Genomic DNA, 23,491 nt, shown 5'->3' with positions numbered 1-23,491 from the left:
GGTGGAGAAATTTAGGAAAATCAGTAACTAGTTTGTCACAGTCTTCAGCGAAAATGGCAGCAGGACATGTATTATCTAATCCGATTGTTATTATATTTATTATAGTTTTGCTGTGTATAATGTATCAAATAGTTGTGTAAAATTAAGAACATTTATAAAAAGATAAAGACAAATGATAAAGGAAGATTATATTTTAAGAGAGATGTTAAAACGGAAAATTAAAACTCTCTGATTAAATATTTATTTTTGTTTTCAAAATTCAGATGACATTCAAAACAGATGGTGATACAAGGTTTTCAGAATAAAGAATGAATGTGATACGAAAGGTGAGAGAATGAGTTTAGGATTCATTATAATATTTCTCAAATCAAAATCAGGGGGGACTGTAAAATATTAATATATCAATAATAAAAATCTAGAACATTACTTAACAGATACAGAGTCCAACTACAGAGAGACTAGCAGAGACTCTGGGTAATTTGTGACTGAGTTTTTCTGAGGATTTCGGCCGATACATCTGTGCTCTGTATGTCATAGTTAAAGGACACTTGTCAGAACTGCCAAAATGTGGCTATATGGAGATAACAAATGGTTCTTTTAAAGGTCACACAAGCAATATGCTTAAGCATTTTAAAATGAGGTAATGTACAGAACTAATATGCATAATCTGCAAGTTACTAGTGTTCTTATAATATGGTAGGAGTTACGAACATAGCAATAGGTCACAATATGTGGTTATGAAATAGAAAAATAAAAACCAATGTAAGTGGGTCAAAATGGTATATAAAGCAGACCCGACTCTGTTCAGGACATGCTCATACCTTGAGAATCTCCACACGGACCACATCATATGTACGATCAATGAATGCTTGATTTCTCTTCTATAATTTAATACTTAATATTGTGTGATATGAACTTACTTTTCTTCATTTTTGTAATCACTTTTTGAATGGACATTAAACAAGATTTGTTTTATCCACACAATTCAATATTGCTTTCCTTTCTATCGTCACTGTGCTCTCACTTGAAAAAGTAAGGAAGTGTTATTTTTCTTTTGGGTTAGGCTACGTGCCTAAAGGAAGAGGAATGGCCGGTGTCTAAGAAAAGGAAAGCGCTGTATTATTGTTTCAAAAGATAGTAGGGAGAAATTCTGATCTAACATGTCAGCCCTCACAGCCTGATGAAGAGACATAAGCAAATTAGTTCTTCCCTTTTTTGCCAAGGTTACATAATGTACAGTTAGGCAATTATTCATAAATTTAGGATTGCTTTGAAATGGCTGAAAGGGAGACAGATCACCTGTCCCTCCATAGATTTTTCTCCCGCTCCTCCATGTCAAAATAGTTTGCAACAAAACCGAGTGCTCTCTAATGTCATCAGGGAGCTCATCGTTACCCAGATAGATCAGAGCGGTTAGTGACATTCGAGGGCTCAACTGTTGCTCCAATTGTACGTTGGCAAAATTGGAGACCCTGCAAATCCAATCCAAAATGTACCTAAAGTTAGCTGCCAGATTGTATCTTCCAATATCCAGAAAATTAATTCCTCCCTCTCTCATGGGCAATTGTAGCTTGAATGCTGCATTTAATTGTTTAATATATGGTTGTGACAATAGCAGCGGAATAGCTTGGAATAAGTATAGCAACTTTGGAAAGATGACCATTTTAATCAAATAGCATCTACCTGAACTTTGTGAGCTTTTTGATGCGAAACAAGATCTGATTTCCTTTTAAAATATTTCTCATTTAAAACGTGAAAATGGCTTCTCCAATATATGAGTTTTCTGATGTTTAGCTAGATTTGATTTATGTATAAAACATTTCCCACATTCTGAACATGAAAATGGCTTTTCCCCCATGTGAGTTCTCTGATGTTTAACAAGATTTGATTTATCTATAAAACATTTCCCACATTCTGAACATGAAAATGGCTTTTCCCCTGTGTGAGTTCTCTGATGTGTAACAAGATGTGATTTATCTCTATAACATTTCCCACATTCTGAACATGAAAATGGCTTTTCCCCCGTGTGAGCTCTCTGATGCTTAACAAGATGTGATTTCTTTATAAAACATTTCCCACATTCTGAACATGAAAATGGTTTTTCCCCTGTGTGACTTCTCTGATGTATAACAAGATCGAATTTACGTCTAAAACATTTCCCACATTCCGAACATGGAAATGGCTTTTCACCAGTGTGAGTTCTCTGATGTCTAACAAGATTTGATTTCTGATTAAAACAATCTCCACATTCGGAACATAAAAACGGTTTCTCCCCTGTGTGAGTTTTTTGATGTGTCACAAGAGCTTTTTTCTCATTAAAACGTTTCCCACATTCTGAGCATGAAAATGGCTTTTCACCAGTGTGAGTTCTTTGATGTGTAACAAGATGTGTTTTATCCATAAAACATTTACCACATTCTGAACATGAAAATGGCTTTTGCCCCGTGTGAGTTCTCTGATGTACAACAAGATGTGATTTATCTATAAAACATTTCCCACATTCTGAACATGAAAATGGCTTTTGCCCTGTGTGAGTTCTCTGATGTGTAACAAGATGGCATTTATGTAAAAAACATTTTCCACATTTTGAACATGAAAATGGCTTTTCCCCAGTGTGAGTTCTCTGATGTGTAACAAGATGTGATTTATCTCTAAAACATTTCCCACATTCTGAACATAAAAATTTTTTTTCCCCTGTGTGAGTTCTCTGGTGTTTAACAAGAATTTTTTTCTCACTAAAACATTTCCCACATTCTGAGCATAAGAATGGCTTCTCCCATGTGTGAGGTTTTTGATGTGAAACAAGATCTGCTTTCCTTTCAAAATATTTCCCACATTTTAAACATGAAAATAGCTTCTTCCCTGAGTGACGCATCTGATGTGAGAGAAATCCTGATTTAGTATTGTAACATTTCCCAGATTGTGAACATGAAAATGGTTTCTCCCCTGTGTGAGCTACTTCATGTTCATCAGTACTTTTGCGTTTTTTGTTTTTCATATTTTCCTTTAATGAAGTAGAAGAAAGGACCCGTTTAAAAGGATCAGATGATAGATTTTTCCTAAGAAGGGCTTGAGGTATATCTGTGATAACTACATGGTCTTCATATGTATCTGATGTGATACCTTGATCCCCTGCTGCAAAATCTGAAAATATCAGATGTCCCTCTGAGCTCCTGGTACCGTCACCTGCCAAGAATAAAATTATTATTTGCCAATAACAATGCATTGAAATTATATTAATATTTATATTATCTATATAGACTGACTGAGACAGGAGACTACTACCCAAGGACTAGTAGATTATGATGTTAGGCCACCAGGTTGTGCTTTTTCAGTATCTTCACATCTCTGTTGAAGCCACATTCTCTGTAGGTTCTGATTTCACTTCACCTGTCACCAATCATTTGCAGTTTCATGTTCAGTGGACCCTCATAAATGTAACTGCAAGTCAGTGCTACTGTGCCACTCCCTGACAGGTATATACTTTCATGTAGCATAGAGGATAGCAGTATGGTCATGTAAAAATAAGCAATGGCTTTTATGCAAGTGTAGGTGTTCTATGTTTTTTTTATAAAAAGAAACTAAGCGATAGTTACAAGATATGAGAAAAAGTTTTTTATACTATTTTATATGTATTGGAACTCAACAGAAAGCATTGGATTCCATCATGAATATGGGAGCACTGGGGATCTGAAAATGAATTTGCAGCAGTGTCCTCTGTTATCGATGGTAAACATATTTTCTTAGGTATGACATTAATTCATTTTTATACCTGTGCCCTTGGTTTCCATCTAACGGTTTATATGTCTTAGTATTCGAAAGCTGTCTGGTGGCTTCTGTTATATATTGGGGTCTGGGGAGCAAGACCACCTTGCCCCCTTTATCGGCCGGTCTAACCTTCGTATCCCCCCACCCTTTTATCTCTGTTAGTGCCTTCATTTCCAAATCCGTTAGATGGAAACCCATGGCATAGGTATAAAAATGAATTAATGTCATACCTAAGAAAATATGTTTACTTGGGGGGTTATATCACAAAAGAAGGCGGAGAGACTGCTGCCGGAGTTCCCGTCGAGACCGCATTGGTACCACATTCCTAAGATTCACAAATCGATCATTTCCCCTCCGGGGAGGCCCATCGTGTCTGGGATAGGGTCGCTCACTGAGCCCCTGTCCCAGTACATTGATTGGCTTTTACGTCCACTATTGAAAGATATGCCATTTTATTTGAGAGACACCAACAAATTTTTAGATAATGTGCAGCGGTTTACATGGCAACCCAGACATCTATTGATGTCGAAAGCTTGTACACGAGAATTCCTCAAGCCATAGGGGTCCAAGCCGTCCGCCAAATACTAAGCACAGTAGGAAAAAATTGTTCATTCATAGATTTTGTATGTGAGGTATTATCATTTGTTTTATCCCACAACGCATTTACTTTCATGGACAGGTGGTACCGCCAAGAGGTCGGGACAGCGATGGGGACTCCGGCAGCATGCATGTTCGCTAACTTATATCTGGGACTCTTTGAGGAGAGGTACATATATTCCGTAGAAAATGGGTATCTGAGACATATCAAGTTATATTTAAGGTATGTCGACGACATATTCATTGTGTGGGATGGGTCTGTGGAAACCTTTCAGGAATTTGTAACGCACCTCAACACACAAAACACGATGAATATGACGTTTACTGCTGCGTTTGGAGGGCAGCGGTTGGAGTTTTTGGATATACTTGTAGAGACTAAGGAGGGGTCACTGTACACATCGGTCCATCGAAGACCTACGGCGACGAACATGATGATGCACTATGATAGCTTCCACCCCGTACACGTAAAGCGTTCACTACCTTATAGTCATTTCCTGAGGATCAGGAGGGTCAGCAACATGGAGGAAGGTTTTTTGAGACAGTCAGGGAAGCTGTATGATAGATTTCGACAAAGAGGCTACCCAGAGGATTTATTGAACACAGCATTTGAGAAGGTAAAAAGTGGTATAGTGAGAGGTACAAAGGCCCAGGAGGGTAGTATGTCAGTTGTAAATAAGAAGAAGAAAAGAGAAAATAGATTAAATTTTTGTTTTGGATATAGTGTTATGGACCAGCAGAATCAGGCTTCTATAAGAAATAATTGGCACATCTTAGAGAGAGATAAGGATTTAGCGGAGGTGGTAGCCAGGGGCCCTTCAATAGTGAACAGACGCAGTAACAGATTGGGGGACAAGTTGGTGAGGAACCGTATTGAGAAAGAGGAGAACAAAAATTGGTTGGATAAGAGGGGGGGCCCCAAGGGCAACCACAAATGTGGACATTGTTCCTTCTGTGAATTTCATGTCACCAGTCGGGTCCTACATATAGGGGCAAGTGAGCACCCGGTGATGGATTTCATTACCTGTAAAACGGACCATGTTGTATATGTCCTCTTCTGTCCATGTACGTTTTACTACGTGGGGAAAACCATACGTACCATGTATGTGCATTTCCGGGAGCATTACAGGTCAATTAGAAAGGGCAAAGGAGTGCCAAGATTGATTACGCACGTAAGAGAGGTACATGGGGGAAATCCCCGGAGTCCTCTCCTTTGCAGGTATTGAATGGGTTCGCTTACCAGCGCGGGGCGGAGATTGGAATGAGCTCCTCCTCAGACGCGAGTCTAAGTGGATAATGATCACTAATGCAATGGGACCGACGGGGTTCAACGATAAGTTGGACATGTCGGTTTTCCTGTAATTACCATAAGGGGTATTAGTAGCGGCATCGCCGGACATTGGTAACGAAGGAGCATTTTTTTTTTTTTATTCTAATGACCAGTGTTGAGCGATACCGTCCGATATTTGAAAGTACAATACAAGTCAATGGGACACAAATATCGAAAGGTATCCTCTATGGTTCCCAGGGTCTGAAGGAGAGGAAACTCTCCTTCAGGCCCTGGGATCCATATTCATGTGTAAAATAAAGAATAAAAATAAAAAATATTGATATACTTACCCTCGGACACGCCCTGGTTGTCACTGCTGCAACCGCCATGCTTACCTTTCTAAGAATGAGCGCGTTAAGGACCTTCGATGACGTCGTGGCTTGTGATTGGTCGCTGAGCGGTCATGTGACCGCTCACGCGACCAATCACAAGCCGTGACGTCATCGAAGGTCCTTAACGCGCTCATTCTTAGGAACGGAAGCATGGCTGTTGCAGCGGTGACAACCAGGGCGCGTCCGAGGGTAAGTATATCAATATTTTTTTTTTATTCTTTATTATACACATGAATCTTAATCCCGATACCGATTCCCGATATCACAAAAATATCGGAACTTAGTATTGGAATTCGAATACCGCAATCATCGGCCGATACCCGATACTTGCGGTATCGGAATGCTCAACACTACTAATGACTCATTCGCAGGATTGCTAGTGGGGTAGATAGAAAATGAATAATTGTTGTTCTCGTTATTTGTGCTGGTTACATTATTTAATGTACAAGATTTATGGGTGCTTTACACAGTTTTAATCGTGTTTTAATGTTTTGTTCTGATTTGTATCTTATAGCCAAGTGGGAGGAACCGGGAATGGGAGGAGTAGGACGTGGCCGGAGCATATGATAATAATAATAATAATCTTTATTTTTATATAGCGCTAACATATTCCGCAGCGCTTTACAGTTTTGCACACATTATCATCACTGTCCCCAATGGGGCTCACAATCTAAATTCCCTATCAGTATGTCTTTGGAATGTGGGAGGAAACCGGAGAACCCGGAGGAAACCCACGCAAACACGGGGAGAACATGCAAACTCCTTGCATATGATCTTCCCTCCCGGCATCCTTCCACATACAGGCCCGTGGAAGCGTAGTAAGAGCGCGAAACGGCCGTTGTCTCCACACTGCTCACAGGAGCTCCTTGTTTACTCTCCCGGCCATGATGTTTTTATGAACATTCAATAAAGTCAAGTCAAGCTTCAGATCGATGAGTGCCCTCCTTCTTTTCTTATGCAAGATACCAAATATGTGTAGGTTTGAGGTTTTTTTATGTTTTATTTTGAATGGGACGAAAGGGGGGTGATTTAAACTTTTTATATTTTTTTTTAATTTTTTTCATATTTTCTTTACTTTTGCCATGCTTCAACAGCAGGCCGGCATCAGTAAACATAACGGTCTCAAGGACCTCTATGGTTACCATCCAGATGCATTGCCGCACCCCGATCAAGTGACGGGGTCGGCGATGCGATCATTTCCGGCCACGTGGCCGGAAGTGCCAATTAAATGCCGCTGTCAGCATTTGACAGCGGCATTTAACTGGTTAATAGCGGCGGGTGAATCACGATTTCACCCGCCGCTATTGAGGGCACATGTCAGCTGTTCAAAACAGCTGACATGTCCCGGCTTTGAGGTGGGCTCAGTGCCAGGGCCCACATCAAAGGAGGGGACCCGACCTCCGCTATAATAGTACGGCGGAGGTCAGGAAGGGTTTAATTGCGGTCCGTCTGGGTTCCTTTATTATTATTTATTATGTGTTCTTTTTTAGAATGGAAATCAAAGTTCTGAGTGCTAAGCTTTTTTTGCTGTTAAAAAAATATATATTTATATAATATAAAATGTAAACAAAGGTGTCATTTTCATTCACACTATTTACCGATCACCATAAATCACTATATTGTACATGTTGTTACAATTACAGGGACACAACATATGTCCATGTTTACTGTGATGATTTTGTATAGTTTTTGAAAATAATTCTATAGTTAGAAATCTCTGGTGATTACTTTTCAGCACTTATAATGTTCTGGCGAGATATCTGTATATAACGTTATATTATGCATGTAAAGAAGAATGCTTTTGAGGTTTTTAGGCTGAGAAAATTCTCCAGAACAGTACAGCCTGTGGCTCCCTAGTAATGTTTCTACCTTCCATATCAGGGGTCTTGAGTTCGGATCCCCGGCGCTGACAAACTTCAAAAGCATATTAATTGACATCCACTGAGTGTCCTGTATTAAACAGGACTGTGAATACAGAAGTATCTCTTCTGCTTCAAAAGTGGCAAAAACAAAAGGCCCTAAAAAAGGTTAAGTGCCTGACATTTCATGGTACCAAAAGAGGGCCATGAGTATAGAGCTATAACTGAAAAAAATCACTACTAGAAGTAAAAGAGTGAATTAAAAACCATCAATATCTTTTATCACATATGTAAAATATAAAGTAAAAAAAAATGGATCAAATGTAATGTAAAAAAAAAAAAATCACTAGATGCAAGAGGGAAGATGTCAGAATGTAAGAACATGATTGTACAAAAATGAGGAAGGGAACCAAAATCTGTTTAACCCCTTAGCGACCGCCGATACGCCTTTTAACGGCGGCCGCTAAGGGTACTTAAACCACAGCGCCGTTACTTAAAAAGTCAATAGCGCCCCCCAGAGGCCGATTTTCTCCGGGGTCTCGGCTGCCAGGGGTAGCCGAGACCCCAGAGAACATGATTCGGGGGTTTTTTAACCCACCCCGCATTTGCGATCGCCGGTAATTAACCGTTTACCGGCGATCGCAAAAAAAAAAAAGAAAAAAAAAAGCGATCTCCTTTTCATTTCTCTGTCCTCCGATGTGATCGCACATCGGAGGACAGAGAAAAGGGGTCCCAGGTGGCCCCCCAATACTCACCTAGCTCCCCCGATGCTCCTCGTGTCTCCCGGTGGGCGCCGCCATCTTCAAAATGGCGGGCGCATGCGCAGTGCGCCCGCCGGCCGGCACCGGGAGAATCTTTGGGGTCTCGGCTGCCGGGGGTAGCCCAGACCCCAAAGAGCATGATCGGGGTCGGTTTTACCGACCCCTGTTTTGCGATCGCCGGTAATTAACTGTTTACCGGCGACCGCAAAAAAAAAAAGTGTAATTCTCTGTCCTCTGATGTGATCGCACATCAGAGGACAGAGAAATAGGGGGATTCGGGCACCCTACAATACTCACCTGTGTCCCTGGATCCTCTTGCTGCTCCTCCTGGCCGCCGGCAGAAGAACATGGCGGACGCATGCCCAGTGCGCCCGCCATCTGTCTCTATCTGCTGGCCAGCAGGAGAAGAGCAGTTGGGGCTAAAATTAGGGTTAGGGTTAGGGGTAGGGGTAGGGTTAGGGTTAGGGGTAGGGTTAGGTTAGGGTTAGGGGTAGGGTTAGGGGTAGGGTTAGGGGTACGGGTAGGGTTAGGTTAGGGGTAGGGTTAGGTTAGGGGTAGGGTTAGGGCTAGGGTTGGGGCTAAATTTAGGGTTAGGGTTGGGGCTAAATTTAGGGTTAGGCTTCTTTCACACTTACGTCGGTACGGGGCCGTCGCAATGCGTCGGCCCGACATACCGACGCACGTTGTGAAAATTGTGCACAAGGTGGGCAGCAGCTGTAGTTTTTCAACGCATCCGCTGCCCAATCTATGTCCTGGGGAGGAGGGGGCGGAGTTACGGCCACGCATGCGCGGTCAGAAATGGCGGATGCGACGTACAAAAGAACGTTTCATTGAACGTTTTTTTGTGTCGACGGTCCGCCAAAACACAACTGATCCAGTGCACGACGGACGCGTCGTGTGGCCATCCGTCACGATCCGTCGGCAATACAAGTCTATGGGCAAAAAACGCATACTGCGGGCACATTTGCAGGATCCGTTTCTTGTCCAAAACGACGGATTGCGACGGAATGCCAAACGACGCAAGTGTGAAAGTAGCCTTAGGGTTAGGGTTGGGGCTAAAGTTAGGGCTAGGGTTGGGGCTAAAGTTAGGGTTAGAGCTGGGATTAGGGTTAGGGTTTGGATTAGGGTTGGTATTAGGGTTAGGGTTGGCATTAGGGTTACGCTTGGGATTAGGGTTAGGTTTGGGATTAGGGTTAAGGTTAGGGTTGTGATTAGGGGTATATTGGGATTAGGGTTAGGTTTGAGGTTAGGGTTGAGATTAGGATTAGGGGTGTGTTGGATTTAGGGTTTTGATTAGGGTTATGGTTAGGGTTGACATTAGGGTTGTTTTGGGGTAAGGGTTGTGATTATGGTTAGGGTTAGTGATTAGGATTATGGATCAGGTTGGGATTAGGGTTAGGGGTGTGTTGGGGTTAGGGTTGGAGCAAGAATAGGTACATCAGGGGGTCTCCAAACACGACAGCCAATTTTGCGCTCAAAAAGTCAAATGGTGCTCCCTCCCTTCTGAGCTCTGCCGTGCGCCCAAACAGTGGGTTACCCCCACATATGGGGCATCAGAGTTCTCAGGATAAATTGGACAACAACTTCTGGGGTCCAATTTCTCTTGTTACCCTTGTGAAAAAAAAACTTGGGGGCTACAATATCTTTTTTGTGGAAAAAAAAAATATTTTTTATTTTCACGACTCTGCATTCTAAACTTCTGTGAAGCACTTGGGCATTCAAAGTTCTCACCACACATCTAGATAAGTTCCTTGGGGGGTCTAGTTTCCAAAATGGGGTCACTTGTGGGGGGCTACTACAGTTTAGGTACATCAGGGGCTCTGCAATCGCAACATAATACCCGCAGACCATTCTATCAAAGTCTGCATTCCAAAAAGGAGCTCCTTCCCTTCCGAGCTCTGACATGCGCCCAAACAGTGGTTTACCCCCACATATGGGGTACCAGCATACTCAGGACAAATTGGACAACAACTTTTGGGGTCCAATTTCTCTTGTTACCCTTGTGAAAATAAAAACTTGGGGGCTACAATATCTTTTTTGTGGAAAAAAAAATATTTTTTATTTTCACGGCTCTGCATTATAAACTTCTGTGAAGCACTTGGGCATTCAAGGTTCTCACCACACATCTAGATAAGTTCCATGGGGGGTCTAGTTTCCAAAATGGGGTCACTTGTGGGGGATTTCTACTGTTTAGGCACATCAGGGGCTCTCCAAACGCGACATGGCGTCCGATCTCAATTCCAGCGAATTCTACATTGAAAAAGTAAAACGGCACTCTTTCTCTTCCAAGCTCTGCGGTGCGCCCAAACAGTGGTTTACCCCCACATATTGGGTATCGACGTACTCAGGAGAAATTGCACAACAACCTTAGTGGTCTAATTTCTCCTGTTACCCTTGTGAAAATAAAAATTTGTGGGCAAAAAGATCATTTTTGTAGAAAAAATGCAATTTTTTTTTTCATGGCTCTACGTTATAAACTTCTGTGAAGCACATGGGGGTTCAAAGTGCTCGCCACACATCTAGATAAGTTCCTTAAGGGGTCTAGTTTCCAAAATGGGGTCACTTGTGGGGGGTTTCCACTGTTTAGGCACATCAGGGGCTCTCCAAACGCGACATGGCGTCCAATCTCAATTCCAGCCAATTCTACATTGAAAAAGTAAAACGGCGCTCCTTCAATTCCAAGCTCTGCGGTGCGCCCAAACAGTGGTTTACCCTCACATATGGGGTATCGACGTATTCAGGAGAAATCGCAAACAACTTTTGTGGTCTAATTTCTCCTGTTACCCTTGTGAAAATAAGAATTTGTGGGCGAAAAGATCATTTTTGTGTAAACAAAAGCAATTTTTTATTTTCACGGCTCTACGTTATAAACTTCTGTGAAGCACTTGGGGGTTCAAAGTGCTCACCACACATCTAGATAAGTTCCGTAAGGGGTCTAGTTTCCAAAATGGTGTCACTTGAGGGGTTTCCACTGTTTAGGCACATCAGGGGCTCTCTAAACGTGACATGGCGTCCGATCTCAATTCCAGCCAATTCTGCATTGAAAAAGTCAAACGGCGCTCCTTCACTTCTAAGTTCTGCGGTGCGCCCAAAAAGTGGTTTACCCCCACATATGGGGTATTGGCGTATTCAGGAGAAATTGCATAACAAAATTTATGGTTACATTTCTGTTTTTACACTTGTGAAAATAAAAAAAATGGTTCTGAATTAAGATGTTTGCAAAAAAAAGTTAAATGTTCATTTTTTCCTTCCACATTGTTTCAGTTCCTGTGAATCACGTAAAGGGTTAATAAACTTCTTGAATGTGGTTTTGAGAACCTTGAGGGGTGTAGTTTTTAGAATGGTGTCACACTTGGGTATTTTCTATCATATAGACCCCTCAAAATGACTTCAAATGTGATGTGGTCCCTAAAAAAAAATGGTGTTGTAAAAATGAGAAATTGCTGGTCAACTTTTAACCCTTATAACTCCCTAACAAAAAAAAATTTTGTTTCCAAAATTGTGCTGATGTAAAGTAGACATGTGGGAAATGTTATTTATTAACTATTTTTCGTGACATATCTCTCTGATTTAAGGGCATAAAAATACAAAGTTTGAAAATTGCAAAATTTTAAAAATTTTCGCCATATTTCCGTTTTTTTCATAAATAATCGCAAGTAATATCGAAGAAATGTTACCACTAACATGAAGTACAATATGTCACGAAAAAACAATCTCAGAATCAGCGGGATCGGTTGAAGCGTTCCAGAGTTATAACCTCATAAAGTGACAGTGGTCAGAATTGCAAAAATTGGCTCGGTCATTAAGTACCAAATTGGCTCTGTCACTAAGGGATTAAGATTTAGGAATACAGACACATAAACAACGTGTTTAATTAGGGGAAAAATATACTATGTAATGATCAGAGTGGATGGTAGTAGGTTTACAAAAAACAGGGTTATACCAGACATTGCAGAAGTCTGCAGCAGATCACCATATAATCTACTATATAATTGTCTAAGTGACACTTCTGTCTGTCTGTCATGGAAATACAAGTCGCTGATTGGTCGTGGAAAAATTCCCACGACCATTGCCACAACCAATCAGCGACGGGCACAGTCCGGCGGTAAAATGGCCACTCCTTCCTCCCCGCAGTCAGTGCCGCTCCATACTCCCCTCCAGTCAGCCCTCACACAGGGTTAATGGCAGCGTTAATGGACCACATTATGCCACGGTGTAACGCACTCCATTAACGCAGCTATTAACCCTGTGTGACAAACTTTTTACTATTGATGATGCGTATGCAGCATCAATAGTAAAACGATCTAATGTTACAAATAATAATAATAATAAAAAAAAACAAAACGTTATTCTCACCCTCAGACGTGCGCGGTGACCCGGTGCCAAGGATGCTATGCGAGAAGGACCTTCCATGACGTCACGGTCATGTGACTGTGACGTCATCACAGGTCCTGCGCTCATACCAACCCTGGGACCGGAAGCTACCGCGTGCACCGCACACAGGCGCCAGGGCTACAAGGGGCCCATCGGAAGGTGAGTATATGTTTATTTTTTATTTTAAGTCTTTTTTAACCTGTTACATACGTGTCTGGGCAATATACTACATGGCTGGGCAATATACTACGTCGCTGGGCAATATACTACGTCGCTGGGCAATATACTATGTGACTGGCCAATATACTACGTGGCTCTGTGCTGTATACTACGTCGCTGTGCAATATACTATATCACTGGGCAATATACTACGTGACTGGCCAATATACTACGCGGTTGGGCAATATCCTACGTGGCTGGGCAGTATACTACGTGACTGGCCAATATACTACGTGGTTGGGCAATATACTACGTGACTGGCCAATATACTACATGGCTGGGCAATATACTACGTGGCTGGGCAGTATACTACGTGACTGGGCAATATACTACGTGGCTGGGCAATGTACTACGTGGCTGGGCAATATACTACGTGACTGGGCAATATACTACGTGGCTGGGCAATGTACTACGTGGCTGGGCAATATACTACGTGGCTGGGCAATATACTACGTGGCTGGGCAATATACTACGTGGGCTGTGCAATTTACTACGTGGACATGCATATTCTAGAATACCCCATGAGTTAGAATCGGGCTACCATCTAGTGTAATATAATAATAATTATCATGTGCTGCAAGACAGATAATGTAAACTGACCAGATATGTGCAAGAGATGAGATATCCGAACATGTCACGAAATAATCATATATTATTATAAGCACAATCATGGAGCATAAATAAATACCCACAATGGATTTGTGTTCCCTCTGGGATGGAGCCAACCCAATGTGCGCTCCTGGCACTGATTGTTTTTTAGGTTATACTCACCCATGCGGTTATCTGTGGGAATCTCCTCTTTACACCGCTCATCACCTCTCATATATGTCTCTGTAGTATTAATATGGTGCAGATATTTACCCTGAAACAAAAATTTTAAGAGTCAGAGAAAGATGAGAAAATCATAACCACAAAACGGGGGGGAAGATCCAGACAACATTTAATGTCTATGATCAGCTTTACCCTGTCATCTCCACCAGGTATAAAACACACACTGAATGGCCACATTATTAGAGACACCCGCGATGTCTATTCAGATCCTCAGCAATTCAGACTGTAATAGATTCCACTAGATGAAGAAGTAATTCTGTGGGATAATTGGCCCATCCACAAATAATATGGAGATACTGATATGTTGTGAATAGTCTCTTTCATCTCATCCTGAAGATGCGCTATAGGATTAAAACATGAGGACTATGAAGTCCAGGGAAGCAACAAAAACTCTCTAATATTCCTGGAATCAGTCCTTGACTAGTGGATCATTGTGTCATGGTGTATTGTCCTTCTACCGTACTCATACGAGTCTCGCATGTGAATACCCGGAACTAACCGGCACTCACCGACACTCGCACAGGAGCGTGCAACTGCATGTATTTCTATGCAGAAGCACGCTTTGGGCCCTAGTGCCAGCGGCAGTGCCGGGTATTGAAATTCGAGACTCGGGAGAGTTTCTCGCATGTCTGACCCAGGCCTAACTCTGACCCTGACACACCCAAACCCTTTACCGCAGGGCTTTTAACCAAAGAAAGGAAACGGACTGCCACACTACCATTCTGTAGTCCGTTTCAAAACAAAAGTCCAGCAGGTTTTCTTAAATCTGCCCTGGACAAATAGCTTGTCCAAGACTAACACTCACTTTTATTTTTCATTGCAATCACAGCTACGCCTGTGACTTCAATGCACTCCCATGGCCTCAATTATCCTCCAAACGCATCCTGGGGGGAACATACAGTGACCCTCACATGTAACACTGGTCACTGCCTCACATACCGGTATCTTCCTCAAAAAATCATGTATGTCCTATGGATCCCCTTTCATTGTATTTTTTCCCTCAATGATAATGTTCTCAGTACTAATACTTTTGAGACGAAAAACTAAAGAGGTTAAGAGTTTTTCAAAATTTCCCTGACAACCATGCCTAGGTGACGTGCTCAAAATTACCATTCTAATGTGGTTTCAGACTGAAAAATGATCACTTTATTTTATATTACACTAGTTATTAGTATTCTCTATACAGGAAAGTTTGGATAAAGAAAGTGTCTATGTTTCTAATAAATTGGCCATTCAGTGTATAATACTGGGAGATAAAAAACAGTCTGAGCACAAGACCTTCATAGCCTTCTACACATCATAGGGAAGATCTCATGGCACCTTCTCTCCATCTACTTGATGATCCTGAGGAACATCGAGATCTTCTTGTTTACAGTCCTGTGGAAGAAGAGGACGGGGACATCTCTCTGGTGTTGTCTTCTCACTGGATAGAACTGGAGGAAACACATACAGGGACTGAATTCATTATTTACATACAGATAATTATAGGCCGTGTGTATTTAGTCCTGTCTGTTACCTGGTGATGTGAGGGGCTGGGGAACTTCCATCATGACGTCCTTGTACAGATCTTTGTGTTCTTCTAAATACTCCCACTCCTCCATGGAGAAATAGACGGTGACATCCTGACACTTTATAGGAACCTGACACATACAATGATACCGTCATCCCCCGATCCCTCCATAGCGTTACTGTATAAAGTCCCAGCATTCCCAGCAGTGTCACCTCTCCAGTCAGCAGCTCAATCATCTTGTAGATGAGTTCTAGGATCTTCTGGTCATTGATGTCTTCATGGATCAGGGGGTTAGGTGGAGGCCCCGTGATTGGACTCAGGGGTGTTCCCCATCCATCAGACACAGGGTCCTGACAGCGCTCACTAGAGGTCTTCTTCACTACTGTGTAATCCTGGTTATGGAGAGACACATTAATAAATCTCACTACAGACATTTCCAGAGTCCTCACCTCTCCAGTTCTGTCCATCTGTTATTCCATAGATAAGAATGATGTAATGTGACGTCATCAGAATCTCTCACCTCTCCAGTAAGCCGGAAGAGGATCTCTAGGGTGAGGTGTAATATCCTCTCCGCCATCTTGTCCCTGTCCCTATCCATCCTTGTAGGGTCACTCAGGAGAATTCTCTTATATAGAAGATCTCCACTGAGAGGATCCGATATTGTAGGGACCTGAATGGGGAGAAGATGACGATGTAACATCATAAAGATCCCATGTAAGAAATCTCCGGAGCGGTTACCGGCGTCACATGATCACTACATCCAGTCATGGCCCCGTCCTGCCCCCGGTATAACACACAGTCCCATTATAGTCACATACAGAGATTTATCACAGGCTTAGCACGGAGGAGGTTAATGTCCTCTGCGCCCAGTAATGGGGAATCTCCAGCACCTACCTCCACCTGCAGAGCTGCACACCACATATATGGCTGTTCTGTGCGCACAGGACCTGAGATGAGGGCACAGGAGGGGATGATTCAGGGGTCACATGATCAGGGTCCTCTATGACTAGTGACCATTGTGTCATGGTGCATTGTTTTTCTACAGTAGGGGAAACAGCTGCCATGAAGTGATGATCTTGATTGGCCAACATGCTTATGTAAGCCGTAATGTCCAAACATCTATCCACGGATAACAAATGATCCAGGATGAGCCAAGAAAAAATCCTCCGCCCTTACTCTACCTCCGCCAGCCTGAAATGATGACACCTGATAGATGGTGGCACAGGAACTGTTCATCTGATGTTATAGCCCATCTGTGCCAAGGAAAAATTAGGGATTTCAAACAGATTAGATGGACAACAGTCCTGTAGTCAGTTAAAATTTACAACACTGTGCACTACCTACAATCATGGCCGCCATCAGGGCATTACTGCCCTGACTGGCATATGGGGCCCGCATCGGGCTCCGTCTCATCTGCCCATCGAGCGCGGCCCTGGGCCCGGAGACGCAGGTTCTATTGTTTTGAGGGCCCGCAAGGCAACAGTTAAAGCCGCCAGCCAATCGGAGGCTGGCAGCTGACGTCAGCGCGCATGTCGCCGACGTATGACGTCATTGTCATTCGCCGGCGAGTCCGTGCTGAAATGTCTGGGATGGACATCGGTGCTGGAGCGCGGCCAGGTAAGAAGAAATTGGGATTTCTTTACACTGAATGCGGCAAGCCCGGGGCAGATTCAAGACACAGGGGGCAGAATGAAAACACGGGGCAGAATGAAGAAAACACAGGGGGCAGAATGAAGAAAACACAGGGGGCAGAATGAAGAAAACACAGGGGGCAGAATGAAGAAAACACGGGGCAGAATGAAGAAAACTCAGGGGGCAGCATGAAAACACAGGGGGCAGAATGAAAACAACACAGGGGGCAGAATGAAAACAACACAGGGGGGCAGAATGAAGAAAACACAGAGGGCAGAATGAAGAAAACACAGAGGGCAGAATGAAGAAAACACAGGGGGCAGAATGAAAAAAACACAGGGCAGAATGAAGACAACATAGGGGGTAGAATGAAGACAACACAGGGGGCAGAATGAAAAAAACACAGAGGGCAGAATGAAGAAAACACAGGGCAGAATGAAGACAACACGGGGCAGAATGAAAACAACACAGGGAGCAGAATGAAAACAACATAGGGGACAGAATGAAAATAACACAGGGGGCAGAATGAAAACAACACAGGGGGCAGAATGAAGACAACATGGGGCAGAATGAAAACAACACAGGGGCAGAATGAAGACAACACGGGGCAGAATGAAGAAACCTCAGGGGGGCAGAATGAAGAAAACACAGGGGGCAGAATGAAGAAAACACGGGGCAGCATGAAGATAACATACGGGGCAGCATGAAGATAACACAGGGGGCAGAATGAAGACAACATGGGGCAGAATGAAAACAACACAGGGGCAGAATGAAGACAACACGGGGCAGAATGAAAACAACACAGGAGGCAGAATGAAGAAAACACAGGGGGCAGAGTGAAGAAAACACAGGGGGCAGAGTGAAGAAAACACAGGGGGCAGAGTGAAGAAAACACAGGGGGCAGAGTGAAGAAAACACAGAGGGCAGAGTGAAGAAAACACAGGGGGCAGATTGAAGAAAACACAGGGGGCAGAATGAAGAAAACACAGGGAGCAGAATATAGAAAACACGGGGTAGAATGTTGAAAACACAGGGGGTAGAATGAAGAAAACACGCGGCAGCATGAAGACAACATAGGGGGCAGACTGAAGACAACACAGGGGGCAGAATGAAAACAACACGAGGCAGAATGAAAACAATACAGGGGGCAGAATGAAAACACAGGGGGCAGAATGAAAACACAGGGGGCAGAATGAAGAAAACATGGGGCAGAATGAAGAAAACACAGGAAGCAGAATGAAGAAACCACAGGGGGGCAGAATGAAAACAACACGGGGCAGAATGAAGAAACCACGGGGCCAGAATGAAAACACGGGGCTTTATGGAGAAAACACAGGGGGCAGAATTAAAACACGGGGCAGAATGCAGAAAACACAGGGGGCAGAATGAAAACAACATGGGGCAGAATGAAGACAACACAGGGGGCAGAATGAAAATACAGGGGGCAGAATGAAAACAACACAGGGGGCAGAATGAAAACAACACAGGGGGCAGAATGAAGAAAACACAGGGGGCAGAATGAAAACAACACAGGGGGCAGAATGAAAACAACACAGGGGGCAGAATGAAGACAACACAGGGGGCAGAATGAAAACACAGGAGGCAGAATGAAAACAACACAGGGGGCAGAATGAAAACACAGGGAGAAGGAATGGAAACAACACAGGGGAAGAATGTGAGACACGGGGGCAGGATGGGAGACACGGGGGCAGGATGATACGATGGAGACAGATGGGGCAGGATCATGGGGACAGATGGAGAAGAATCATGGGGACAGATGGAGAAGAATCATGGCGACAGATGGAGAAGAATCATGGCGACAGATGGAGAAGAATCATGGCGACAGATGGGGCAGGATCATGGGGACAGATGGAGAACAATCATGGCGACAGATGGGGCAGGATCATGGGGACAGATGGAGCAGGATCATAGGGACAGGTGGGGCAGGATCATGGGGACAGATGAGGCAGGATCATGGGGACAGATGGAGCAGGAACATGGGGACAGAAGGGGCAGGATCATGGGGACAGATGGGGCAGGATTATGGGACAGATGAGGTAGGACGGATACTCATGAGGGCAGAATGGGAAAATATATAGCTGGAGCCAGGAATGAGATACACGGGGCCAGGCTGGGGGATATAATTAGCATGAGGGCTAATTAAGGGATATTATTACTGCAGTGATGTATTTATTTTATTTGTTGAGGATACTGTTTTAAATGGGGGGGAGGCGGTCCTGTTACTGTGCAGAGCGACACTATGTTAAGTAAAATTAAGTAATGTGGTCTGCAAGCGGAACTCTAGATAACTGTGTTATTTCCTGCAGAGATGACTCCTGGCTGGAAGAAGTGATGCGATCTATGCCGGATTAAGATGAAAAGCGAAGCTGAAGGAATACACCTAGAGTTGTCACTGGTGAGTCAGTGTGCTACTTGTACACTGACACTATACACTGTATACTATATACAGCGGTCCTGTGTACAATGTCACCAGTGATCACTGTATTACTTTTACACTGACACTATATACAGAGGTCCTGTGTATAATGTCACCGGTGATCACTGTATTACCTGTACACAGACACTGCATACTTAGTACAGATCTCCTGTGTATAATGGCACTTTTGGTGATAGTATTGTGTTTTTTTAAATTAATGATCAGTATTTTAATATTCAGTCACTATGTGTTATGACCTGGTGGTTAAGAGGCCACACTGAAATGACCTGGTGGCTAAAACGCAACATGGAACGAGCTCTGAGAAGGTGGTATCTCTACTGACCGCAGTCCCTAATCCTAACAACACAACTGGAAATAGCCGTGGGATGTTCCTGACACTCCCTAGACACCTCGTCACAGCCTAAGATATAACTACCCCTAAAGAAGGAAATAGAAAGCTATCTTGCCTCAGAGAAACCCCCAAAAGGAAAGATAGCCCCCCACAAATATTGACTGTGAAAGGAGAGGGAAATGACGAACACAGAAATGAAATTAGAATTCAGCAAAGGGGAGGCCAATACTAAACTAGATAGACAGAGAGCAAAGGATACTGTGCGGTCAGTATTAAAAACTACAAAATCCACGCAGAGTTCACAAAAATGAACTCCACACCGACTCACGGTGTGGAGGGGCAAATCTGCTTTCCCAGAGCTTCCAGCTAGCCTAAATAAGATATAGTGACAAGCTGGACAAAAGAGACAAAATGCAAAGCAATAGAGTCCAAACAAATGGACAAACAAACTAGCAAAACTTATCTTTTGCAGACAAGGACTGGCCATATGAGAAATCCAAGGGAAGAATCAAATCCAACCAAGAACATTGACAGCAGGCATGGACTAAAGCCCAGAGCAGGTTTAAATAACAAACCCAGGCAAGGCGATTAGTGAAGGCAGCTGCTACAGCTACCTAACGGAGCAGCAGTTCCACTCGAAACCACCAGAGGGAGCCCAATGGCAGAACTCGCAAACATACCATTAGCAACCACAGAAGGGAGCTCCAGAACGGAACTCACAACACTATGTGGTGGTAATATGTTGTCCGGCCATGGTGTAGCGGTATTTGTTCCTTGTATGTGGTATTATTCGTCACCATGTAGTGGTAATATGTGGTCTTGTCATGGTGCGGCGGTATTTGTTCCCTGTATGTGCTATTCTTCGGTCACTGTTGTGGTAATATATGATCTGGACATGGTGTGGCAGTATTTGTTCCTTGTATGTGGTATTACAGGTCACTATGTGGTGGTAATATGTGATCTGGTCATGGTTCAGTGTATTTGTCCCTTGTATATGATATTATTGGTCATATTAAAAATTGAAAAATAAAAAATACCTAAATTGTATTGCATATTTTAACAAATTTTTAATAGGTTGGCGTAGAGTAGAGCTCGGCCAAAAGAGTCTGCCTTATTGTGGTGGCAGATTAGAAAAATCTTTTGGCTAAAACAAAAGCTGCTGTCTATATGTGTGATCTGGTGATAGGAACTGTTAATGTGTGATTGGTGAGAAGTGAAGTTTTTTTCAAGAGAGAGCGGTGGGACTGTGGACAGTTTGAGGGGGTGGAGGTGGGACTGGGGTGGAGCCTGGGTGGAGTCTCAAGGGGCCCCGAAATTCCTAGTAGCAGCCCTGCCTACAATTTGTAGTGCAGTAGTATCCACACTATGCAGTGATGAGGCAGTGACCCAGCAACATTCCAGACAAAAGACTTTTAATGTGTTTACTTGACAGCATTAGTGTCCACCTCACAGCATTACACAATACATGATATCCCCCGGATCGCAGCCAAGAACTATACCCTCCAGTTTGCGGTCAATAAACATGCCAGTCCAACTCCAAGACCAGTTGCCGTGGGCGACTGCACAGCTATGCTATCTATGCTGTGAGTGCCTGGCATCACAGATCCCCTGGCTGTTTGAGTCTGCTTGCCTATGTTGCCTCACACAGGTGGAGCTCTGCAGAGCTGACTGCTCTGCACTCTAGCAAACACCAGACTGACACTAACTCTGACCTTGACACACCCAAATCTTTTACTGCAGGGCTTTTAACCAAAGAACCTGTAGCCTTCGGCCACATAGAAAACCAGGCCAGGAAGGAAACGGACTGCCACACTACCATCCTGTAGTTAGTTTCAAAACAAAAGTCCATCTGCCCTGGACAAATAGCTTGTCCAAGACTAATACTCAGTTTTATTTTTCATTGCAATCACAGCTACGCCTGTGACTGCAATGCACTCCCATGGCCTCAATGTACCTCCTTGCACATCCTGGTGGAAACCAACAGCAACCCTCACATGTAACACCGGTCACTGCCTCACATATTATTAATATCTTCCTCAACAAATCACAATATTCTCAGAACTAATACTTTTGACAAGAAAAACTGAAGAGGTTAGGAGTTTTTCAAAATTTCCCTGACAACCATGCCTAGGTGAAGTGCTCAAAATTCACATTCTAATGTTGTTTCAGAATGAAAAATGATCACTTTATTTTATATTACATTAGTTATTAGTATTCTCTATACAGGAAAGTTTCAATAAAGAAATTGTCAGTGTTTCTAATAAATTGTCAGTTCAGTGTATAATACTGGGGGATAAAACAAATCTGATGACAAGACCTTCATAGCCTTATACACATCATAAGGGAGATCTCATGACACCTTCTCTCCATCTACCTGATGATCCTGAGGAACATCGAGATCTTCTTGTTTACATTCCTGTGGGAGAAGAGGACGGGGACATCTCTCTGGTGTTGTCCTTTCACTGGATAGAACTGGAGGAAACATATAGAGGGACTGAATTCATTCTTTACATACAGATAATTATAGGCCGTGTGTATTTAGTGCTGTCTATTACCTGGTGATGTGAGGGGCTGGGGAACCTCCATCATGACGTACTTGTACAGATCTTTGTGTCCTTCTAAATACTCCCACTCCTCCATGGAGAAATAGACGGTGACATCCTGACACCTTATAGGAACCTGACACATACAATGATACCGTCATCCCCGATCCCTCCATAGCGTTACTGTATAATGTCCCAGCATTCCCAGCAGTGTCACCTCTCCAGTCAGCAGCTCAATCATCTTGTAGGTGAGTTCTAGGATCTTCTGGTCATTGATGTCCTCATGTATCAGGGGGTGAGGTGGAGGCCCGGTGATTGGGCTCAGGGGTCTTCCCCATCCCTCAGACACAGGGTCCTGACAGCGCTCACTAGAGGTCTTCTTCACTGCTGTGTAATCCTGGTTATGGAGAGACACATTAATAAACCTCACTACAGACATTTCCAGAGTCCTCACCTCTCCAGTTCTGTCCGTTATTCCCATAGATAAGAATGATGTAATGTGACGTCATCAGAATCTCTCACCTCTCCAGTAAGCCGGAAGAGGATCTCTAGGGTGAGGGGTAATATCCTCTCCGCCATCTTGTCCCTGTCCCTATCCATCCTTGTAGGGTCACTCAGGAGAATTCTCTTATATAGAAGATCTCCACTGAGAGGATCCGATATTGTAGGGACCTGAATGGGGAGAAGATGATGATGTAACATCATAAAGATCCCATGTAAGAAATCTCCGGAGCTGTTACCGGCGTCACATGATCACTACATCCAGTCATGGCCCCGTCCTGCCCCCGGTATAACACACAGTCCATTATAGTCACATAGAGAGATTTATCACAGGCTCAGCACTGAGGGGGTTAATGTCCCCTGCGCCCAGTAATGGGGAATCTCCAGCACCTACCTCCACCTGCAGAGCCGCACACCACATATATGGCTGTTCTGTGCGCACAGGACC

At 43.4% G+C, this 23,491-nt stretch overlaps 1 protein-coding gene across 1 annotated transcript; it reads right to left on the bottom strand.

Annotated features, from left to right (window-relative positions):
- Positions 1–227: 227 nt before the first annotated feature.
- On the bottom strand, positions 228–23,491 carry LOC138664061 (zinc finger protein 182-like). Its single transcript, XM_069750478.1, has 11 exons — positions 23,438–23,491; positions 23,065–23,214; positions 22,760–22,939; positions 22,555–22,678; positions 22,374–22,471; positions 16,099–16,248; positions 15,791–15,970; positions 15,585–15,708; positions 15,389–15,501; positions 14,009–14,099; positions 228–3,186 (listed from the first exon to the last, which is right to left on the bottom strand). The coding sequence occupies exons 1-11, from the start codon at positions 23,462–23,464 to the stop codon at positions 1,742–1,744; spliced, it is 2,682 nt and encodes an 893-aa protein (XP_069606579.1). The 5' UTR covers positions 23,465–23,491; the 3' UTR covers positions 228–1,741.

Source organism: Ranitomeya imitator, chromosome 2 (assembly GCF_032444005.1).
Source record: "Ranitomeya imitator isolate aRanImi1 chromosome 2, aRanImi1.pri, whole genome shotgun sequence".
NCBI classification, from domain to species: Eukaryota; Metazoa; Chordata; class Amphibia; order Anura; family Dendrobatidae; genus Ranitomeya; species Ranitomeya imitator.
Note: the sequence above shows the minus strand (reverse complement) of the source record. Positions and strands in the feature narration are given on the sequence as shown.